At 48.1% G+C, this 22,393-nt stretch overlaps 2 protein-coding genes across 2 annotated transcripts; both read left to right on the top strand.

Moving 5' to 3' along the window:
* Positions 1-6,010: 6,010 nt before the first annotated feature.
* On the top strand, positions 6,011-6,946 carry LOC102462761 (olfactory receptor 51G2-like). Its single transcript, XM_006126574.4, has one exon. It carries the CDS (start codon positions 6,011-6,013, stop codon positions 6,944-6,946), a length of 936 nt encoding a protein of 311 aa, XP_006126636.4.
* Positions 6,947-17,437: 10,491 nt separating this feature from the next.
* LOC102463009 (olfactory receptor 51G2-like) lies at positions 17,438-18,373 on the top strand. Its single transcript, XM_006126575.1, has one exon. It carries the CDS (start codon positions 17,438-17,440, stop codon positions 18,371-18,373), a length of 936 nt encoding a protein of 311 aa, XP_006126637.1.
* Positions 18,374-22,393: the final 4,020 nt, after the last annotated feature.

The raw sequence follows: 22,393 nt of genomic DNA on the forward strand, positions 1-22,393 counted from the left end.
AGCCTGCAGCAGGGCTGGTGCTACCGTCCAGTTGTTTAGCATCATCCCTCCATCCATAGACTCATAGACTTTAAGGTCAGAAGGGACCATTATGATCATCTAGTCTGACCCCCTGCACAATGCAGGCCACAGAATCTCATCCACCCCTCCCAGAATAATCCTCTCACCTATATCTCAGATATGGAAGCCTTCAAATACTTTGAAGACCCCAAGATGCAGAGAATCCTCCAGCTGTGATCTGTACCCCATGCTACAGAGGAAGGCGAAAAACCTCCAGGGCCTCTGCCAATCTACCCTGGAGGAAAATTCCTTCCTGACCCCAAATATGGCGATCAGCTAAACCCTGAGCATGTGGGCAAGACTCACCAGCCAGACACCCAGAAATTTCTCTATAGTAACTCCTGTCATCCCTCCATTGACCTATTTACCTCTGAAAATAAATGGTCAATTAGTTACCAACATCATGTTATCTCATCAAACCATCCCCTTCATAAACCCGTCTAGTTTAATCTTGAAGCCAGATAGATCTTTTGCCCCCACTACTTCCCTTGGAAAGCCGTTCCAGAACTTCACTCCTCTAATGGTTAGAAACCTTCGTCTAATCTCAAGTTTAAACTTCCTACTAGCCAGCTTATATCCATTTGTTCTTGTGTCCACATTGGTATTAAGCTTAAATAATTCCTCTCCCTCTCTGGTATTTATCCCTCTAATATATTTAAAGAGTGCAATCATGTCTACTCCCTTGCAGTTTGGCCTCCTGTGACAGGGTTAAAGCTGGTGCACATGAAGCCAAACAGCTGAGGTTCCCTGATGGCCAAGTGGCCCCAAGGGAAGGTACAAACATGCTGCATAAAGGCAGTTGCCTCCCTATCTGAATACACATTGCTTTCTACTTGAGCAACTTCACCGATGACTCCTTGTGCTTCAGGGTGAAGACCTCTGCTGCCAGCAGCTCCCTTCTAGCAGGAACTGGGTACGTGGGCAGGTGTCACTGTCTGTAACATGCCAAGTGCAGGGCGAAGGCTGCAGGCTGTTTGCATTGGCAGCTGTTCTGTGCAGCGGCAGAGGACTCAGCTGGGCTGTCGCGTGACTCAGTGATGGGACTGGAGGGCAGGCAGCGCTAGGTGGCTTGAAAACCCTCCCTTACATCTGCTCATGCTCCACGGTGAGTAATTCAAACTGCGCAAAAACCTGAAATTTATAACGAGCTCGGAGTTTTTAAACCCTGATGTCCTGAGTTGAGGATTTCTCAAGGGGTCCCATTTCTAGCGGGTCTCTGTGCTCTGGGCCTGATCCCGCAAGCAGCTGTGTGAGAAGAGACTCCATAGACTATCTGTGACTTGTTCCTGAATTTCCTCAGATACATTTGATCCTCAATATTTAATCAGCAAATGCATTTTCAAAGGTTTTGGTTGAATTATGAAGGCAGGAAGTCAAAGCTGCGTCGCTCTGTGGTAACAGGCCTGACAGGGCCTATTTCTCCTTCCTGACTAGCTGAGGGCCACAGAACTTCTGTAGATACTCCTCAGAGTTACAGGGCTACCGGCATCTTTGCCCCTCTCTGGTCTGCGAGTGCCACATGTCAGGCATCATAGTCTGCCCTCTCATACGTGGAAACCAATGGTCTTCCCAGGCCCAGACTGAGCCTTAAGCTACAGAAGGCTGAGGGTGAACTGACCTTACCCTGGAGATCCAAGTGGGTTAAGCATTGGAGGTATTTCTTCTGGAGTCTGTAACTAATGGAGAGACTTGTGGCCAGCTAACAGCTAACCTTTCTTTCTTTCTTTCTTTCTTTCTTTCTTTCTTTCTTTCTTTCTTTCTTTCTTTCTTTCTTTCTTTCTTTCTTTCTTTCTTTCTTTCTTTCTTTCTTTCTTTCTTTCTTTCTTTCTTTCTTTCTTTCTTTCACCAAAGTACAGTTTAATCTGGACATCAGGAAGAAAGCATAAGATGGGGGAATAAGAGGGTTTTCAACCAACAGTCTGTACAGGTCTCTGACCCCAGTCCCTCCCACTCTGAGGCGTAACCAGACAGGCTGAGGGCCATCAGCCTTCCCCAGCCATGTCTGTCAGTCGGAAGAGCTTCTCAGCAACAGCTGCCCCATCTCTAGACAGACTCCCAGAGCTGGCAGAACAAGCTGGGTAACCTGGCAAGAGCCCGGACACAGGCTCTTCCCAGCTTGTAGTTCTGGTGTTGTCTCTGAAGCGCTCACTGAACGACGGCTTTTCTTGAGCTGCTGCTTCCCTTCCTGCTTGTTTTCATTCAGCCTGCTCTTAAACTAAGAAAAGTCAATCTGGTTTAATTCAATACACCCATATAACCCAAGGTAGCTCTACAGCAGGGCTACTCAACTTTGGAATCTCTGGGGGCCACAATGACACTCATAGCATGTGCCAACGGCTGCAACTTAAGTGTGGGTGCATATATACGCAACTATATATGCAAGTATTTGCAAATAGCTTCTTTCACACTGATGAGCATGAATACAAAGATTAAAGCAAGACTAAACAACATGCAGGCCCCATTCAAGTCAGTTCTGGTGATATTAATAAAATGCAATATTTAACCAATTTCCACCCATACAACAGCACTTGTAATGAGCAATGACAATCCAGGAATTTAACTACTAAAACGCTTATCAACAGAAGACCATTATATTGACTACTTTTTGGTTTTGGCTCCCACCTGCAGGCCATGGGTTGAACCCTGTGTAAACCCAAACCGCACAGCAGGTCACAAACAAACGAGCTGCATTTTGAGTAGCCCTGGTCTTCGGGAAATATCTTGAGAACTGGGTTTAACACAGACATTCATTATGGCAGCTAAGCTCCGTGTCTGTTCCAGTACTATTCCCATGTGCCAGATATTTAACACAATACAGATAGATATAGATATAGATATAGATATAGAGACAAAGCAAAAGATTCTTTTCATGTGTGACATGACATTCCATCTCTGTGAACACTCATGCATGTGACTATGAAATGCACTTCCTGCAAACCCTCATTCTTTCTGAATATCAATAGTAGAGAGTGAGTGCTCATGGAATGAGTATTTTCTAGCCTGATCCCAAGGCCTATTACCACTCCGAATACAGGCTCCTGGTGGATAGAACAGAACGTGAGGGCAACCAGTCAGAGTTAGAGGAGCTACAAGACCTTTGTCTGCTGACAAACAATTGAAGTCTGGCTCGGACACTGGGATAGTTTCAGGTTCTCAAGAAATCCAGATGCAACATTTCAAATCACACTCTAGCCTGAGAAATCATCTCTGGAAGAAGATCACAGGGGAAGGAATGGGTTGACATATGTGCAAATGTTATGCCAGTTTTTTCATTGTAATACAATATTACAAAGCAAGATTTCCTGACATGAATACGTATTAAAAGCCAGCAGCACCGTTGTTGGAATTTCTACAGGACGGAGGAGTGGTAACATAACTGTGTAAAGGGGTTAGAAAATATTCCAGAAGTACTCCAAACACTATTTACCATGTGTTTGTGGAATTAACTCTTTGTTCAGTGAAAGGAGGCATGATACTGTCTTCGGTTACCTGACCAAAAGCTGTTTCTAACATTTACATTCAGGGTCACACAGACAGTTCTTCTGCCAAAGCTTTGCAAGACTTTGCAGAAAGTGTCAGAGAACAGAACTGCTGATCTGTCTGTGTTTCAGCAAACAGCAGAGTGGAGATGCAGGGAAGGGGAGTGTGATAGCGGTTGTATGTAAGAAAATATCTTATTGCCTCTATAGAAAACCATGGTATGCCCACAGCTTGAATACTACGTACAGATGTGGTCACCTCATCTCAAAAAAGATGTATTAGCATTGGAAAAGGTTCAGAAAAGGGCAACAAAAATGATTAGGGGTTTGGAATAGGTCCCATATGAAGAGAGATTAAAAAGACTTGGATTTTTCATCTTAGAAAAGAGGAGACTAAGGGGGGATATGATAGAGGTCTATAAAATCATGACTGGTGTGGAAAAAGTGAATAAGGAAATGCTATTTATTTATTCCCACAATATAAGAACTAGGGGTCACCAAATGAAATTAATAGGCAACAGGTTTAAAACAAACAAAAGGAAGTTTTTCTTCATGCAGAGCAGTCAATCTGTGGAACTCCTTGCTAGAGGATGCGGTGAAGACTAGCACTTTAACAGGGTTCAAAAAAGAGCTAGATAGATTCAGGGAGGTTAGGTCCATCAATGGCTATTAGCCAGAATGGGTAGGAATGGTGTCCCTAGCCTCTTTTTGTCTGGAGATGGGTGATAGGGGAGGGATCACCTGTTGTGATTCCTCCATCTAGGGCATCTGGTATTGGCCACTGTTGGCAGACAGGATACTGGGCTAGATGGACCTTTGGTCTGACCCAGTACGGCCATTCTTATGTAATTTATGTCCATCACCTGTTACACGAGCATGGCTGAAGTAACTAAAACATTAAAGAGCATATGAGTGAAAACTGACTCTCTTCACTATTCAGCCATATGTGATGTTCACGCTTTCTCTGCCCAGCTGAAGTAACTCTCAGTGTTTGCTTGTAACTTTCCAGGTATCTACAGACTCTTGCATGGGGAGAGGATGCAGGTCCTGTGAGGAGGAAGAGAAGCCTGTAGGATGATCGGACTCTCTGGATTCCGTCAGCACTGGCCAGGCAAAACCCTCTAGAAGGGATTTTTGGGGTTGGAGTGTGTCACTAGGAGCATTTGGTAAGGGAAAGTGAACAGAGCCTAGTTCTTATCCAATTTACACATGTAAATCTGGAGTGATGCGGTTGATGTCACTGTTACTGAATTATGAATCTGGCTCTAAGAACTGATCCCATTTCATGCAAAGAGGCAGCGGCATAAACTAGTCCCTCAAGAGTGGAGAAAACAAAGAATATATATATATATATGTTGAGGCAATGGAAGATGTTTATAACTAGCTTCAATGCAGGACAGATAAATACGATGAGTGTTTTCTCCATGCACTTGCCATGTATTTGTACACACAGGTCCTAACACAGAAGTGGAAGCCCGGAAAGGATGTCTTGGGCAGGTCACAATTGTAAAGTGACACAGCAATCTAGGAGGCTGCAGAACTCCCAGCCACAAGCTATCCATGGGGCTCAGGAGCTAAGCAGCATTCAAAGAGGGACTGGATTGTTAGCTGGATAAGCACAAAATCTAATTACAGTAGTTTGAAAGAAGAGCTCTCAGAGGGTATGTCTACACTAGCCACCCTAGTTTGAACTAGCGTGGCTAATGTAGTCATTCGAACTTGCAAATGAAGCCCGGGATTAAAATATCCCGGGCTTTATTTGCAGGTTCCCGGGCGCCGCCATTTTTAAATGCCCGATAGTTTGGACTCCCTGCCCACAGCTACACGCGGCACGGGCTAGGAAGTTCGAATTAAAGCTCCTAATTTGAACTACTGTTACGCCTCATTTCAGAAGGAGTAATGGTAGTTCGAATTAGGAGCTTTAAGTTGAACTACCTAGCCCATGCCACGTATAGCCACGGGCAGTGAGTTCGAACTACCGGGCATTTAAAAATGATGGCGGCCAGGAACATGCAAATAAAGCCCAGGATATTTTAATCCCGGGCTTCATTTGCAAGTTCGAATGACTACATTAGTCATGCTAGTTCGAACTAGGGTGGCAGTGTAGACATACCCAGAACGACTTTCAGCTTCCTGATTGACACCCAAAATGGTGGGTGTCAGAGGAAAACTTTTCGTGAGAGCAGGTTGTTTCACAGCTGCTGATTGCAGGGCTTCTTCTACCTTCCTCTGGAAAATCTAGACTTGGCCACTGGATCTACAAGTCTGATCATCCAGTTTGGCAGGGCCTATCTTCCTATCAGTGCTCTAAATCCAAGCCTATGTTCTGGTGGATCTTCCTTGAGCTCCTGGGAATCTCTCGACTTGCATTGAGAGCAGAAAGATGTCCCGCTACATATCATTTAGTCCCTGTTCTTTTTTTTTCCTCCAGGAACCAAAGTTCCAAACTCCTTGGACCTGCCTGGTACATTATGTCAGCTGTCAATGACACCAAATTCATCTCCGCATCGTTCCTTCTCACTGGGATTCCTGGGCAGGAAGACATCCATCTCTGGGTCTCTATCCCCATTGGCTTCATGTATGTTATTTCGATAGTAGGCAATTCAGTCATTCTGTTCATTATAAAAACAGATCCAACCCTCCATGAGCCCATGTACATTTTCCTTTCCATGTTGGCCATCATTGACCTTGGCTTATCGATATCCACCATTCCGACAATACTGGGCGTGTTCTTGTTTAACTCTAGAGTGATCAACCTCGATGGCTGTTTTGCCCAGCTGTTCTTCATCCACTCATTTCAATTCACTGAATCTTCCATACTGTTGTTAATGGCCTTTGACCGCTTTGTTGCAATTCGTGACCCTTTGAGATATGCATCTATCTTGACCCTTCCGAGAATAACAAAGTTGGGGTTTGTGTTTGTGCTAAGAGGGGTGGCTGTAGTATTCCCATTCCCCCTTCTCCTAAAACGGTACCGATACTGTCGAGACAATGTCCTCTCCCATTCCTATTGCCTGCACCAGGAGGTCATGACGATGGCTTGTGCAGATATTACAGTCAACAGCATCTATGGCTTGGTAGTTACCCTTTTAACGGTGGGGTTGGATGCGCTCGTCATCTTCTTCTCTTACGTGATGATCCTCAAAACAGTGTTGAGCATCGCGTCCCATGCGGAGAGCCTCAGGGCCCTGAACACCTGCGTCTCCCACCTCTGCGCTGTCTTGCTCTTCTATGTACCAGAGCTTGGCCTAACTGTGATACACAGATTCTGGAAGGGCTCTTCTCCCTTGCTGCAGATTCTTCTGGGCTACATTTCCCTGCTAGTCCCGCCCTTGCTTAATCCAATCGTGTACAGTGTGAAAAGCAAACACCTTCGTGAAAGGGTAATCAGGGCATTTGTCAGGTGAAAGGTCTGTTCATCACATGCTAAGGACATGGGAGACAAAACACACAGGCTACAGCTACCATCACCTGTTGCATCCTGGAGCTTCTTCCTCCAAGATCCTTCCCTCCCACTCCTCCTCTTTAACTAAGTCTCCATGCTCTCCAGGTTGAAAGCCTGAGCTGGGTCATGATAAGAGCTGCCCAGGGAGCCAGAGCCTCACACCATCTCTGCATTTTACCTTCTAAGACCTAGAACCCAGGCTAAGTGGAGAATCTGGGAATTCTCATAGAAGCCAGAACTCCCAGGACAGCTCTTACCCAATGCTGGCCTGTCCAGGAGGTAGACCATGGAGGAGCAGAGGGAGGGCCTATTGGGAAGAGATGGGGAAGGGAGCAGAGCTTTGAGGGAAAAGGAAGAACAGGGAAGTGGCAAATTTAAACCAATGCTGACCCCAGCAAGGCAGACTTTGGAGGATTCCTGAGGCTGAAGAAATGCAGCCCCGTGTTGAGGGCTCTTGTTTTAGGCAACCCAGGCTGAGTGGAAGTCATTGGAAAGCCCATAGAGGCCAATCACAACTCCAGGAAGGCTGGTCCTTTGGTCTGGTCACTGCTCTGCAACAATATCGGCTGTCTTTGCACCTGTTCCTCACTGTGGTGGTGGGAGAATACATATATTCCAGGTTCCCAGATAATCTGAGAGCAGAACAACGTCCGTCTAACGTAGCTTTTTTGACATGTGAGATAGGTGAATGTAGCCAGGTAACAGCTGCCTGTTATTTTATAACCATTTTCTCCAATGCTTTGTGCTATTTACTAATAACCCTCTTTGTTCTAAGGAGGCTGAGGGTGACTGTATAGCTGTGGTCACAAGCACCTGAAGGTCAGAGAATGTGGTGTCCAGTCGGATCTGCTTAGGGATAGGCATTTAGCAGAGGTGGGGTGTTTTGTTCCCAGCTGGAACAGTAGGACAGTTTTAAGGCTCCTCCCAAGACAGGAAAGGACCTGGTTCAGAGGTTAAAGAGACCGCATGTCCCAGTTTTATGTTGACAGTCCTAATTATTCTTTGCCTGTATAGATCTTCTTTGAGTGCCAGAGGAGCATCTTGTTAATGTTGCATTCAAGGTAACAATCCACAGAAGACAATGATTCTTAGAATTTAAGGCCAGAAGCAGCCGTTAGATCATCTAGTCCAGGGGTTCTCAAGCTGGGAGGTTGGCCTCTGCTGGGGAGACACATTATATATTCAGATGGAGGGTCATGGGAAGCTATAGAAGAAAAAAAAGTCCTGGGCATATTTTACCCACAGCAATAAACCGTTGGTGTCAGTAGCAGAGAAGATTCCTCTGGATTTCGCTGGTGCTGTGTGTTTGACTGTAGGTAGCATTGTGAATTTTGATGGATTTCTGTTAAGCTTGCAAAGTGTTATACAAAGGGTGATGGATGGGAGGGGTGCTGCTCTTTTCTAAACATCTCAGCATTCAGTAACTAAAGGGTTAAAACCAGGGTATCCAGGAAGTGTTGGCAGTGAGCTGGGAGAACCAATTGGAAGAAAATGTTGAGATCAGAACTGAAGGGGACTCTGTCTGCTGCAATTCCTTTGTGAGAATTCAAACCAGGAGCTGGGGGGGAAAGGATGAATTGAACCAGACAGGAATACCCATGTCTAGATATGGACTGGATCTTGAAGCTAGGGATATGTAAGTGATAGGGAATGTTTAATTAGATGTGGTCAGGTTATTTTCTTTGTTTTGCTTGGTTAAATTCCTCTGTGCTGAGTCCAGGTGCCCTCTCCCTATATAATATAACTTAAGCTGAATCCCAGGGAAGCAATTCTCTGTGCTTTCATATGTTTTTCTCAGTTGCTCTGTAACACCTAGCAACCAAGTCTGCTTTGTCAAGTGTATCTTTTTGTTTTGTTAATAAAATCTCCTTTTTTAAGACTATGATCTGGTCCTTGTGTCCTAAAAGTTAATAGGTCTGTGTGTGCATGCCGAAGACTGAGAGATCAGCTATCAGAGATTACAGGTTTTTTCAAGCTCTCTTGTGGTAACAGAGCTTGGGGTACCTTTCTGGTAGAAGTTCCCAAGTGAATCTTCCAGGCTTCAAAAAGAGTTGGTTTTTTTTCACTTGAGTGATAGCAGCATACCACCCAAGGCCAGGGGATCTGTGACCGTGGGGAGTTTTTAAGCAGTAACCTATAGAGGCAAGACATTTTAAAAAGTCTCTTGAAGGCCCACACATCCTGCATTTGAGGTGCCAGAGTGGGGAACAGCCTTGGTACAGAGTCATCAACATCCATACATGGAACAATTTGCTAGGAAGCAGAGCGCACATTTCATTGTAAGCAGGGACCACATCCACAGTTTTGCTCTTATCCTGATGGATCATTGGCTCATACATGCAACAACAAAAAACTAAGTGAAAAACAAAGTCAAAACTGATTCAAGTGAAGCCCCACACCTGCATGTATCAGTATATGTATTTGTGCATGCTAGAGGGTGGGGTGGGGGGGGAGGAGCACTTTCAAAAAAAGGCGTTCTTCCTCGTGAAATGAGGTTTACCGCCATCAAAAGAAAAGCCGCATTCTTTCGATTTAATTTCGAAAGAACGCGGCTGTAGTCTAGACGCAGGTGACGTTTTTTCGAAAAAAGGCTACCTTTTTCGAAAAAAACCCTGAGTCTGGACACAGCCTATGAGAGTAATTAACCGCTGGAGCAATTTACCAAGGCCTGTGTCAGTTTCTCAATCATGGACAATTGCTAAATCAATGTTGTTGAACGTCTCTGCCCTTTTTGCTCTGGATTGGAGGGTATGTCCACCACCACATGTGATGAAGCCAACTGCAACCAGGGTACGTGCTTTGAGGCACCGCATGTGGAGACAGGGTTTCAGAAGCAAGACCGTATGAATCTGGCAGCTTTTGCTAATCAGAATGGGAGGAGGGAACAAACACGTAAACAACTGAGTCTGAACACCGTGGTGGTTGGAAAACCTTGCATCTCAGCACCTCTGATGTTAAATGTCTCTGGAAAGTTAGAAACGTGATGGCCCATCAGCTCCTCTAATCAGCCTTCCCTCCTCTACCGTGTATGAGGCCCCTTCAGCAGATCCTGGGGGCAGTGCTGCTGTGACAGGCCTTGGTAGCACATCTGTGATCAGCCTGTGCTAGCAGGGAGCTGGAGAGGGTCCTGAAGCAGCAGTGGATGCCCAGAGATTATGGCCGGATAGGCTTAGCTAACCGTGGATCACTGAGGTCTGTGAATAATTTTGGGGATCCCTGGATCATGGGTCCCGCTTTCCATAACTCAGAGAAAAGGGAAGGGCCCTCCCCTCCTGGGACAATCCAAGAGAAGTTTCCCTCTACAGAGCCTTGTGGAATCTCCTTTCTCTGGACGGCACCCTGGGTGTGTGATACAGGAAAGGGGGCTGCTTGGGAGAAACCTGGCCGTGTTTATTTATTTATTTATTTTCAGGAAGATCACAGCTGAGACACCATCATCATTACCGCTCGGTCATCTCCAAGGGAGCCATGTGACTAACTGGAACCATACGAATGCTGGTGACAAGCCCAGATTCCAGGAACAGAGCTGGTGCTGCAGGCCACTTGTTTAGCATCATTCCCCATCCCCTGGGATTTGGCCTCCTGCCGTTTGCCATTGGCTGTGTTGGGATTAAAGCTGGTGCACAGGAAGCCAAGCAGCTGAGTTCCCTGACGGCCAAGTGGTTCCCAAGGGAAGGTACAAACATGGTTCATAAACACAGTGGCCTTCCTATCTGAACACACACTGCCTGCTGCCCGTGCAACCTCTCCAGTGACTCCTTGTGCTGTAGGGTGAAGACCTCCGGTGTCAGTGGCTCCCTTCTAGCAGGAACTGGGTATGTAGGCAGGTTTCACTGTCTGTAACATGTCCTGTCTTTTGTTTCAGCAAGACCAGACTAACGCGACTACATCTCTATTACTATATAACATGCCAAGTGCACGGCGAAGGCAGCCAGCTGTTTGCATTGGCAGCTGTTCTGTGCAGCGGCAGAGGACTCAGCTGGGCTGTCGGGGTGACTCAGTGACAGGGCTGGAGGGCCGGCAGTGCTAGGTAGCTTGGGAACCCCTCTATTGTCTGTGCCCATGGTCTGCACTGGATGTTCAGGCTTTACAGTAATATGACATTCAAAGGAAGCTTGGAGTGTTAAAACCCCGATGTCCCAAGTCAGGATTTGCCAAGGGGTCCCATTTCTAGAAGTGCTGTGTGCTGTGGGCCCGATCCTGACAGGGGCTGATGGAGAGGAGACCACCGTGGAATGGCCGTCAGCAGTTCCCAGATCACCTCAGGTTTATTTGCTGCTGGAAATTTAACCAGTAAATACACTCTGAAAAGTTCATTTTCTGTCTCAATTCTGAGGGCAGGAATTCAGAGCTGTGTAGCTCTGTGGTAACACATATTTGTTTCCTGACTGGCTGAGGGCTCCAGCATTTCTACCCTGTAGATGCCCCTTGGATTTATAGGGCTACTGGTATCACTGCCCATCTCTGCCAGACCTTGTATCCTGCCCCTCATAGGGTGGAAACCCACGACCCTCCTCCTGGGCCCTGGGCTATAGCACACTGCAGGTTGATTGGGCCTGTTCAGCAGGCCTGGTTGGGTTTAAAACCTGTGGTTCTTCCTTCAGGGAGTGTCTAGACTACGGGGTTTTGTTGACAAAAGTGGCCTTTTGTTGACAACAGTATACCTGAGTCTACACTACCACCGAGTTCTGTCCACATAACGTCGACAGAACTCGGCAGTTTTGTTGATGGCGGTAAACCTCATTCTGCGAGGAATAACGCCATTTGTCGACAGAGTTCTGTCGACAGAAAGCATGATTGCATCTACTGTCCTTTGCGTCTACACTCTCATGTCGACAAAGTGGCTCGCTATGTTGACAGAACTGGATGTAGTCTAGATGCTCTTTGTCGACAGACGCTTTGTCGACAGTATCTGTCGACAAAGCGTCTGTTGACAAAAGCCTGTAGTCTAGACGTACCCTCAGTGAGTAGCGGTGACACGAGTGATCAGCCAGCCTTCTTCAACATAAATACTGCTTAATCTTACCAGCAGGAAGAAAGAGTAACATGCGGAAATAAGAGGGTTTTCAAGCCACAGTCTGTCCATGTTTCTAATCCCAGACCTCGACTTTGACAGAGACCGAGACAGGCCAAGGTCCTTCAGCCTTCCCCAGCGGTGTCTGTGCTGTCGGTCTGAAGAGCTTCTCAGCAACAGCTCCCCTCCACTCTGGACAGACTCCCAGAGCTGTCAGAACAAGCTGGGTAACATGGTTGGAGCCTGGAAACATGCTCTTCCTAGCTTATAGCTCCAGTGTGCTCTCTCAGCCTCCCTGAAGTGCTCACTGAACAATGGCTTTCCTTGAGCTATTGCTTGCCTTGTTTCCCAACAGCCTGCTCTTACACTGCGGGTGTGTGGAGACTATATCCCTCTGTCGGCAAAGGGATGCTAATTAGGCACGTTGATATTGCAAATGAAGCAGGGATTTAAATATCCTGCGCTTCATTTGCATAATGGCGGCCACCGCTTTTTTTCGAAACAGGGCTTTTCGAAAGAAAATGGCAGTTTGGATGGGGCATTTTCGACCGAAATGCCCCATTTTGAAAGATCCTGTACGCCTCAAAAAATGAGGAGTACAAGATCTTTCGAAATGGGGCATTTCTGTCAAAAATGCCCTGTCTAAACTGCCTTTTTTTTCTTCAAAAAGCCCCGTTTCGATAAAAAGTGGTGGCCACCATTATGCAAATGAAGCGTGAGATATTTAGATCACCGCTTCATTTGCACTTTTGATACATCTAATTTACATCCCTCTGCTGACAGAGGAGGTGTAGTTTAGATGTACCCTAAGGCTGTGGTGTCCAGCCAGTTCTGAAGCAGACTGCTATAGCGAACTAGCTACACTAAACTGGTCAAATAGCCACATGTGGCTAGTGGCTTGTGTGTTGATCACCACGGAACTAAGATGATCCAGACTGATTTTACCTAATGTAGCCACAATGTAAACACCCCGGTGATTAACCCAGTATAGCTACAGCAGAAATATCTAAAGAATTGGGTTCCACAGACACATTCATTATAGCAGGTCAGCTCCATGTCTGTCGCAGGGCTGTTCCCAGGTGATATGTATGTTATGAAAACAGGACAGAGACATTCAGAGAAAGAGAGAGAGAAAGAGAGAGAGAGCATTAAACTAATTTCATGTTCCATTTCCATTTGGCTTTGAAATTCGCTTCCTGCAAACCCTCCTCTTTCCTGAAAAACAGGTGCTGGGGTCTTTGTACTAGAGAATGAGAGCTCAGTGAATTAATATTTTATCTATTGATGCTATTGCTTGTTACTCTTCTGGATACAGGCGATAGGCTGACAGAACAGAACCTGAGGAGAACTATTAACTCAGGGACAGAGGAGCTACCAGACTTGTTTGCCAACAAGCGACTGAATGTGGTGTGAGACAGTGCCATCTTTTCAAATTGTGTAGCAATCTGCATGAGAGATCCTACATTTAAAATTGTACTTTAACCTAATTCATCTCTGAAATATGATTCCAGAGAAAGAATAGGCTGGCATGTGTGTATGCGAGTACAGCTGTGTAAATGTCATGTCAACAATTTTCATTGTACAGTGTATTGCAAGTACTACAGACCAAAATTTCATGACATGCCTGTATATCAAAAGCCAGCAGCAGATTGGTTAGCATCTCTACCGGAAGCAGCATTTGTAACTTTGCTGCTTAGTAGTTTTTTCTTTAGAAAGTACATAGGAATGGTCAAACCGGCTCAGACCAAAAGTCCATCTAGTCCAATATCCTGTCTGCCGACAGTGGCCAATGCCAGATGCCCTGGGGGAATGAACAGAACAGGGAATCATCAAGTAATCCGTCCCCTGTCACCCATTTCCAGCCCCTGACAAACAGAGGCTAGGGACACCATTCCTACCCATCCTGGCTCACAAGTATTGATGGACCTAACCTAAAGTATTTCAAAAGTACTCCAGATTCTTCAAATTCTGCTTACAATGGATTTGTTCTATTAACTCGTTGTGGTGTGAACAGTTATATAATACTGGCTCTTGGTAACTGACCAGAAACTGTTCCTAACACTTACATAGAGGGTGACAAACAGTCCCTCTGTAATACCTGTGTAAGACTTCCCCAAAATCATGAGAGAACAGAACTGCTGGTCTGTGTTTCAGCAAAGCATAGAGATGAGTTGCAGGAAAGGGGAGTGTGACACTGGTAACATGCACACTCTGTGGCTTATTTGTGTATCTCTAGCGTTTGTTCAACCATTTGTGACGCCATCCCCTCCCCTGCCTACCTGAAGTTACTTTGTTAGCATGTAACTTGCCAGATATCTACTGACTTTTGTGTAGAGAAAGGATGCAGGTTTTGTGAAAGTGAACAGAAACCTGTAGGATGGTCGAACTGCCTGGGTTCAGTCACAGCTGGCCCGGCACAGCACTTCAGTTTCTCTTAGGTCGACGGGTATCACCAGGAGCATTTGGGAAGGGAAAAACAACAGAACCTGGTTCTAACTGAATTTGCACATGTTAAACTGGGGAAGTCTCTGTATTTGAATTCAGAACCTAGCCCTGAGAATGTATCCCGTGAATGCCAAGAGACAGTGGCATAATTTGAATTGGCAAGTGTGGAGAAAATAAGAAAGGGGTATATAACAAGGCAAGGAATCATGTTTATAAATAGCTTCCATTCAGGAGAGATAAATACAATGACCCTTTGCCCCATGCACTTGCCATGTTACAATGGAGGGTCAGATCGGATGTTTGTAGGGAGGTCATGAATGTAAAATCACACCATGCTGCAGAATTCCAAGTTGCAAGATATCCATGGGGCCAAGAGCTTAGCACAGTGGTCCCCAACCTTTAGAGGCTCCCGGGCACCCGGGAGGTGGGGCCACTCACGCGCCAGGCGCCTGGGAGGTGGGGCCACGTGTCCCGGGGCACGCCAAGGGACTGGAATGCCCTTGCACCCGGTGCCGGCATATGCCCTAGGGCCGGGGGCTGGGGCCGCCCGAGCGCCTTGCGCCCGGGGTCGAGGCCGCTCAAGTGCCTTGTGCCGTGGGTCCGGGGCTGGCGCTGCCGCCCGAGCCACGCGCCTGGGGCCGGCACCGGCACCGCTCGGGCGCCATGCGCCCAAGCGCCTGCATCTGCCCCGGGGCTGGGGCTGCCCAAGCGCCGTGCACCCGGTGCCGGTGCTTGTCGCACGCCTGGGGCTGGCGCCTCCCGTGCGCCACGGTTGGGGCCAGCCCAGGTTGTCGGCAGGTGCACACAAATGCCCCGGCGGGCGCCATGGCGCCCACGGGCACCGTGTTGGGGACCACTGGCTTAGCAGGATGCTAATAGCAGGCTGTTGATATGGGTAACCAGAAATCTAAATACAGTAGTGAACATTTTTAGAACAAAAACTCTTGGAAGGGCTCTAAACCTTCCTGATTTACATCCAAAATATGTCTAACTAGTGGGTGTCAAGGGGAAAGACCCTGGGGGTATGTCCACACTACAGTGCTATTTCAAATTAACTTAATTCGAAATAGTTAATTTGAATTAAGCTAACTAGAAATAACGCATCTATACACAAAAACTATTTTGAAATAGCGCATCCACACTGAGTGGACCCTGAACCGAAGTTAAGACTGGCCAGAAGCAGTGCCAGCAGGGCATCAGGTTAGGACTTAGTGTGTGGGGCTGCTGCCTCAGGCTAGCTGAGGGCTGTGCTTAAAGGGACCTGACCCCCACCCCGGACAGACAGTTCTCAGGGTTCCCCGCTTGCTTGTCTACCTTGATGAGGGACAGTAAAGCAGTCCTGGCTTGGAGTGCCCTGACAGGCTTCAATTTCTGAGATATAGGTGAGAGGATTATTCTAGGAGGGGTGGGTGAGATTTTGTGGCCTGCACTGTGCAGGGGGTCAGCCTAGATGATCATAATGGTCCCTTCTGACCTTAAAGTCTATGAGACTATGAGTCTATGAGTGCCCGAACTCAGGATACCACAGCACTCGGCCACATGGAGCCAGAGCTTCCCCTGGGCATGCTGGTGCATCTTGTGGGGTCGTTGCCATCAGCCCAGCTGCACTTGCTGCAGGCTGCCATCAGGAGGGGTCCATGGGGCGGCCGTCAGGATACAGGAGGCCCTGAGGAAGAGCGTCCACCCCTCAGAGCCCTCAGAGCCTCCCCAGTCCTCCCCACAGGGGGCTCGTGCCCCATTTCTCCCTCACGTCCTTCCACTTACCCCTCCCTAGCCCCCCTTCCTGATGTCAAATAAAAGACACGTATGTTCAAAAATAGAAACAGGGTTTATTGAACAAAACTGGGAGGGGGGATGAACTTCTGGTGAGACTGGGGAAAGGAGGTGGGAGAGGGGAAGAGAGAGGGTGGAAGAGGGGAGGGGGAAACCTGGGAGGAGGAAGCTGGAAGGGGGAAGCCAGGGGAAGAAGGGAGAGGAGAAGCTCAGGGCTCAGGGTTGGGGGTCTCGCCGGACCAACTTGACTTTCATGCTAATCTGCTCCTGGGTTCCCATGTGGCCTTTGGTAGCCAGGCTGGCAGCTATCCTGCCATTGACGTCCACCTTCCTCCGTCTAGTGTGGAGATCATGGACGTTGGGGGCATCCCCCCCCAAACCTGAATAAGGTCCATGATCTCCACCCTGGACCAGGAAGGCACCCGCCTTTTCCATCCCCTGTCAGGCTCCTGGGAGCTGGGAGCTGGCAGACTGCTCCTGGGGAGTGGTGGAGGGTTGGCTGCCAGTGGCTTGCTGGCTCATGTTTTGGGGCCACTGGGTCAGGGGCCCCAGTGGCCACTGCTGGCTCTGGGCTGGCAGGCTTGGAGCTGGCACAGGCACTGTGGCCAGGGTCTACCCCTTTAATGGCTGTGGGGCTGGGGGAGAGGAGAGAAAGTTTTTCTGGTTGTGCCCAGAGTGGCCACCAGGGCTCCCTGGGAAGGGCTGGAGGCCCCCTATTTCAAATTAAGTGTTTACACAGCACTTAATTTGAAATAGCTATTTCAAATTTGGCGTTACTCCTCGGAGAATGAGGTTTACCAAATTCGAAATAAGGACTCCACTATTCTGAATTTATTTTAAAATAGTGGTTTGCCTGTGTAGACGCTATTAAAGTTAATTTGAAATAACTGCTGTTATTTCCAGTTAACTTTGTAGTGTAGACATACCCTGGGAGCAGTTTATTCCATAGCTGTCTATTTCACAGCTTCTTCTGCCTTCCTCTGAGGCATCTGGAACTCATCACTGGGCATTGGAATGGATGGGCTACTGGTCTGATGCAGTCTGGCAGTGCCTATCTTCCTATTGGTGGAGTAAAGCCAATAATATGGTTTTGCTGGTCTTTCTTGAGCTCCTGGGAGTCTGTGAGAGCAGACTGGTGTCTCACGAAATATCACCTAGACTCCTGTTCTTTTTCCTTTCAGGCAGGAAAGTTCAAAACACCTTGCACCTGCTCAGTACATTATGTCAGCTCTCAATGATACCAACTTCCAATTTTCAGTGCTCCTTCTCACCGGGATACCTGGGGAAGAAGATGTCTATCTCTGGATCTCTATCCCTTTCTGCTTAATGTATGTTATTTCGATAGTAGGCAATTCATTCATTGCGTTCGTTATAAAAAAAGACCCAAACCTCCATGAGCCCATGTACATTTTCCTTTCCATGTTGGCCATCACAGACATTGGCTTATCGATATCCACCATACCGACCATACTGGGCATTTTCTTATTTAACTTTAGGGAGATCAGTCTCCATGCCTGTTTTGCCCAGCTGTTCTTCCTCCATGCACTTCAGTGCATTGAATCCTCCGTGCTCCTGTTGATGGCCTTTGATCGCTTCATTGCGATCTGTATCCCACTGAGATACGCTTCCATCTTAACCCTGCCGAGAATAGCCAAGATGGGGCTGGTGTGTGTGGTAAGAGGGGTGGTCCTATTATTCCCACTTCCCATTCTCCTGAACCGGTTCCGATATTGTCGAGTCAACATACTCTCCCATTCCTACTGCCTGCACCAGGAGGTCATGAAGCTGGCTTGTGCGGACATCACAGACAACAGCGTCTATGGATTGTCCGTTGCTCTCTTCACAACGTGGTTGGATGCTCTGCTCATCTTCCTCTCTTACGTGATGATCCTCAAAACGGTGCTGAGTATCGCATCCCGTGTGGAGAGCCTCCGAGCTCTGAACACCTGCGTCTCCCACCTCTGTGCTGTCCTGCTCTTCTACATACCAGAGTTCAGCCTATCTCTGATACACAGATTCGGGAAGGACTCTTCTCACTTTCTTCAGATGCTCATGGGCTACATCTACCTGTTTGTCCCACCGCTGATGAATCCCATTGTGTACAGTGTAAAAAGCAAACACCTTCGTGCGAGGATCACTAGGATGTGTGCCAAGTGAAGGGCCAGTTTATCACCTAGCTCCAGAACCGGTTCACATGGGAGATGAAGACATTGGCCACGGCCGCCTATTCCATCCTGGAGCAGCTGATCTCCACTCTGTAGAGAGAGGTTCACATGGGCCCTCAGGTCTGGAGCAATTTGTGAGAGGGGTCAGTGTAGTGAAGGAGGATGGGGGAGGGGGACGGAGGGAGGGGAAGTAGAGAATAACACCAAGGTAGGCAGTAGCATTCACAAAATGTCTGTGTTTGTCGAGAGCAAGGGGACTGATGGAATTGGGCTAATGAAGAGATATATTGGTGGCTGCTTCCACCTCAGAATTCCTCTGTATAGCATCAATAAAGAGAAGGGAGGTGGCTGTTGTTTCTCATGACACTTGGCCTGTCATTGTTCAGTCTCTGCTTAAACATCCAGGGGCCATGAAAAAAGCTGCTGACCTGTTCTGCAGTCACAGTCCTGGCCTGGCATGAGCACTCTGGGTGCCGTGTGATCCTTGGGCCCTGCACCAGCAGTGGGCAAGAGGCACAGACACCCATCCTACCCCCATGCACTCAGCCAGGGGCTTGTGACTGAGTCCTGTCAGAGACGTGATTAAGGCAGGAGACCTGGGAAAAGCCGGTCAGAAAACTCCTCCCTCCCTCTTAACCACTGCACACACACAGTGAGGGAGGGAGGGCAGGGCTGTGTGTGCGAGGGAGGGTCTGACACGCAGGCGTCTGGACAAGAGACTCAGCCCCAGATTTCTTATCCTTCCCCTCCGTTTGGGCCTCCCAAGGAACGCAGAGGTGGAAATGGTCCTCAGGTCTCTCACACAGCTCGCTCCTGTTCCAGCCTTACCCATTGAGTGTAGGGCGACCCTTTGTCACAGGCAGGAACCTCGTCACCTCTACAGCTGCCATATCTATTCCCCCATGACCCCGTCCCTATTACTCCCCTCTACCGGAGACTACATCCCCTCTGCAGGCCAGAAGCCAGACTAGGCCATGGTTCGAGATGACCACTGAGCTCAAGCCACTGTGAAGGGCCTCAGACCCCACCCCTGCCTGTGCCAGGCCAATGGGGGCCCAAGAGCAGCCCCCAGCCCCTGTCTCTGCACCCTAGGATGCTCAATCCAGGAAAGGTGCAAGATTCTGGGGCTCCTCACAGTGGCCTGGGCTCCTGGGGACAGCTCTGACCATGGCTGAACTTGGGCCTTGCCTGGGGGCAGAGCCTCAGGGGAAGGGGGCGATTAGGGGGCAGGGCCTCACGGGAAGACATTGTGGGAGGCTATGGAGTGAAGGCGGAGGAAGGGGCCGTAGGGAAGCAGAAGCTGTGCTTTGTAGAAGATTGAATGACTCCAGTCCCACAAAGGGGGCTTTTGTTTTAAGTTGTCTTGGGTACCACACTTAATCTGCATTATTATCCAAAACATTCCTGCCTCTCACAGCTTCCCCTCCCCGGCCTTGCCTGCGCACTTTCGTGCACCAGACTTGAGACAGGCCTGGGCTTTGCTTTCTAGAGATCCGCACTGCGATCAAAGCAGACATCACTGTTTATTGTCAAAGCAGGACTGTCCAGGCTCCCCTATATGTAGATTGTGAGGGTCTCAGGTGCTCAAGTGCGGCTGTAGTAGCTGGCCCTCCAGGCGGAAGGTGCGATTGGCACCCCCACTTGCACGGCCGGCAATGGCCGTGACCTCATCATTGGGCGCCCAGGCTGGCGGCGCCCTAGGCAACTGCCTAGTCTGCCTAGGCTCACGGGCTGCCCCTGAAGGTGCCACAATATTGGGGGCAGAGCTAAGTGCCTTAGAGGGATTCCAGGTTTGAATAGCTCATTAGGGTGATCTGGGACCCTGGATGGAGAATCTGAACTCTTCCCAACACCCTTTGCCGATGAGACCTGTCCTTAGCACAGCCCCCTTGATGTGGTAGATTTGGGCTCCTCCTGCAGCTTGGCAATAACAGGGGGAATCAGGAGGCCCTTTCACAAAGTGACGACTCTGGAGAATGTTGCCTGGCTGAACAGAGCCCTGCTGGGCTGCCTGTTGGTCTGATCTGGACCCCCACGTGCTTCCATGAGCAGTGAGCGGTGGTGCAGCATTGAAGACAGATCTCACACGCTGCATCCCAATTTCTACCATCACCAAGTGTGGGGGTAGCTGGATCTGGGGGAGGAGTTTTTTGGCTCCAATACAGAGCTGGCAGCAGGCCTTTGGAGCTGGGTTTGGGTCACACCCATTTCTATTAAGAAAGTGCATGGCCTTGCTTTCCTGAGCAAGACTGTTCCTTAGAACTGGAGGCTCTGTAGCCCAGTGCAAAGGGACACAGTGTCTTTGCCACAGATGGACCGAGTGACCAGAAAATGTCCAATCTCTAACCCTCAGGTTTTCATTTGCGGGTGCTCTCCTTGAGATACACCTGGCAGAACAAGTTCCTGGGATTCTCTTGGGAGTCTTCGCTGTTGCCTGCCTTAAACAGATTTTAAACTGCAGCAAGGGAGGTTTAGGTTAGACATTAGGAAAAACTTCCTACCAGTCAGGGAGGTTAAACACTGGAATAAGTTGCCTAGGGGGGTTGTGGAATCTCCATCACTGGAGATATGTAAGAGCAGGTTAGACAGACACCTGTCAGGGATGGTCTAGATGGTGCTTGGTCCTGCCATGAGGGTAGGGGACTGGACTTGATGACCTCTTGAGTTCCCTTCTAATTCTAGTATTCTATGAATCTATGATTTAATTTAAAAGAGAGCTGCAGAAAAGCTAAAAAAAAACCAAGCATGTGAACCCCAATGGATCAGACACCACAGACAAATGAAGATAAATCTCACATCATATTTTAAAATCTCATTACATTTAAATCAATCTCATCTTTTTGGGGCTGTGTCCCATAATTTGTGAATGGAGCTTGGCAGTACCTGGGTTAAAAGTTCAGAAAAGCAACTCGCAAAAATTGTCAGCATTTTTTAAGTACATCAGAAACCGGATGCCCTGGCAAACAATCACAAGGACCATTGGATGATTGAGGGGCTAACGGAAGGCGAGGCTTCTGTGCAGAGACTAAATACATTCTTTACATTGGTCTCCACTGCAGAGGATGTGAAGATTTTCACACCTGAGCCATTCATTTTAGTGACAAAGATGGGGAACTATCCAGTGTTGAGGAGGTTGTGATGTGGCACCTCATAGTTATCATAGTGCTGTGCTAATGAGATGATTATGACATAATTGTGAGGCATCTGGTATAAGGTATGTCTTAGGAGACATCAAGGGAAAAGTTATGATTTCATAGCATCATAGAACTGGAAGAGACCTCAGAAGGTCAAGTCCAGCCCCCTACTCTAGGCAGGACCAATTCCAACTAAATCAACCCGGCCAGGGCTTTGTCAAGCCGAGACTTAAACACCTCTAGGGATGGAGACTCCACTACTTCCCTACGTAACCCATTCCAGTGCTTCACCACCCTCCTAGGGAAATAGTTTTTCCTAATATCCAACCTGGACCTCTCCCACCACAACTTGAGACCATTGCTCCTTGTTCTGCCATCTGTTACTACTGAGAACAGCCTCTCTCCATCCTCTTTGGAACCTCCCTTCAGGAAGTTGAAGGCTGCTATCAAATCCCCCCTCACTCTTCGCTTCTGCAGACTAAACAGACCCAAGTCCCTCAGCCTCTCCTCATAAGTCATATGCTCCAGCCCCCTAATCATTTTGGTTGCCCTCCGCTGGACCCTCTCCAATGCATCCACATCCTTTTTGTAGTGGGGGGCCCAGAACTGGACACAATACTCCAGATGCGGCCTCACCAAAGCTGAATAAAGGGGAATGATGACATCTCTGGATCTGCTGGCAATGCTCCTCTTAATGCAACCTAATATGCCATTAGCCTTCTTGGCTACAAGGGCACACTGTTGACTTATATCTAGCTTCTCATCCACTGTAACCCCCAGGTCCTTTTCTGCAGAACTACTACTTAACCGGTTGGTCCCCAACTTGTAACTATGCTTGGGATTCTTCCGTCCCAAGTGCAGGACTCTACACTTGTCCT

This window comes from Pelodiscus sinensis, chromosome 1, assembly GCF_049634645.1.
Source record: "Pelodiscus sinensis isolate JC-2024 chromosome 1, ASM4963464v1, whole genome shotgun sequence".
In the NCBI taxonomy this organism is placed as follows: Eukaryota; Metazoa; Chordata; order Testudines; family Trionychidae; genus Pelodiscus; species Pelodiscus sinensis.

What these genes read in the sequence shown, in the direction of transcription:
- LOC102463009 (XM_006126575.1), top strand. Translation starts at nt 17,438, where the DNA reads ATGTCAGCTCTCAATGATACCAACTTCCAATTTTCAGTGCTCCTTCTC.
- LOC102462761 (XM_006126574.4), top strand. Translation starts at nt 6,011, where the DNA reads ATGTCAGCTGTCAATGACACCAAATTCATCTCCGCATCGTTCCTTCTC.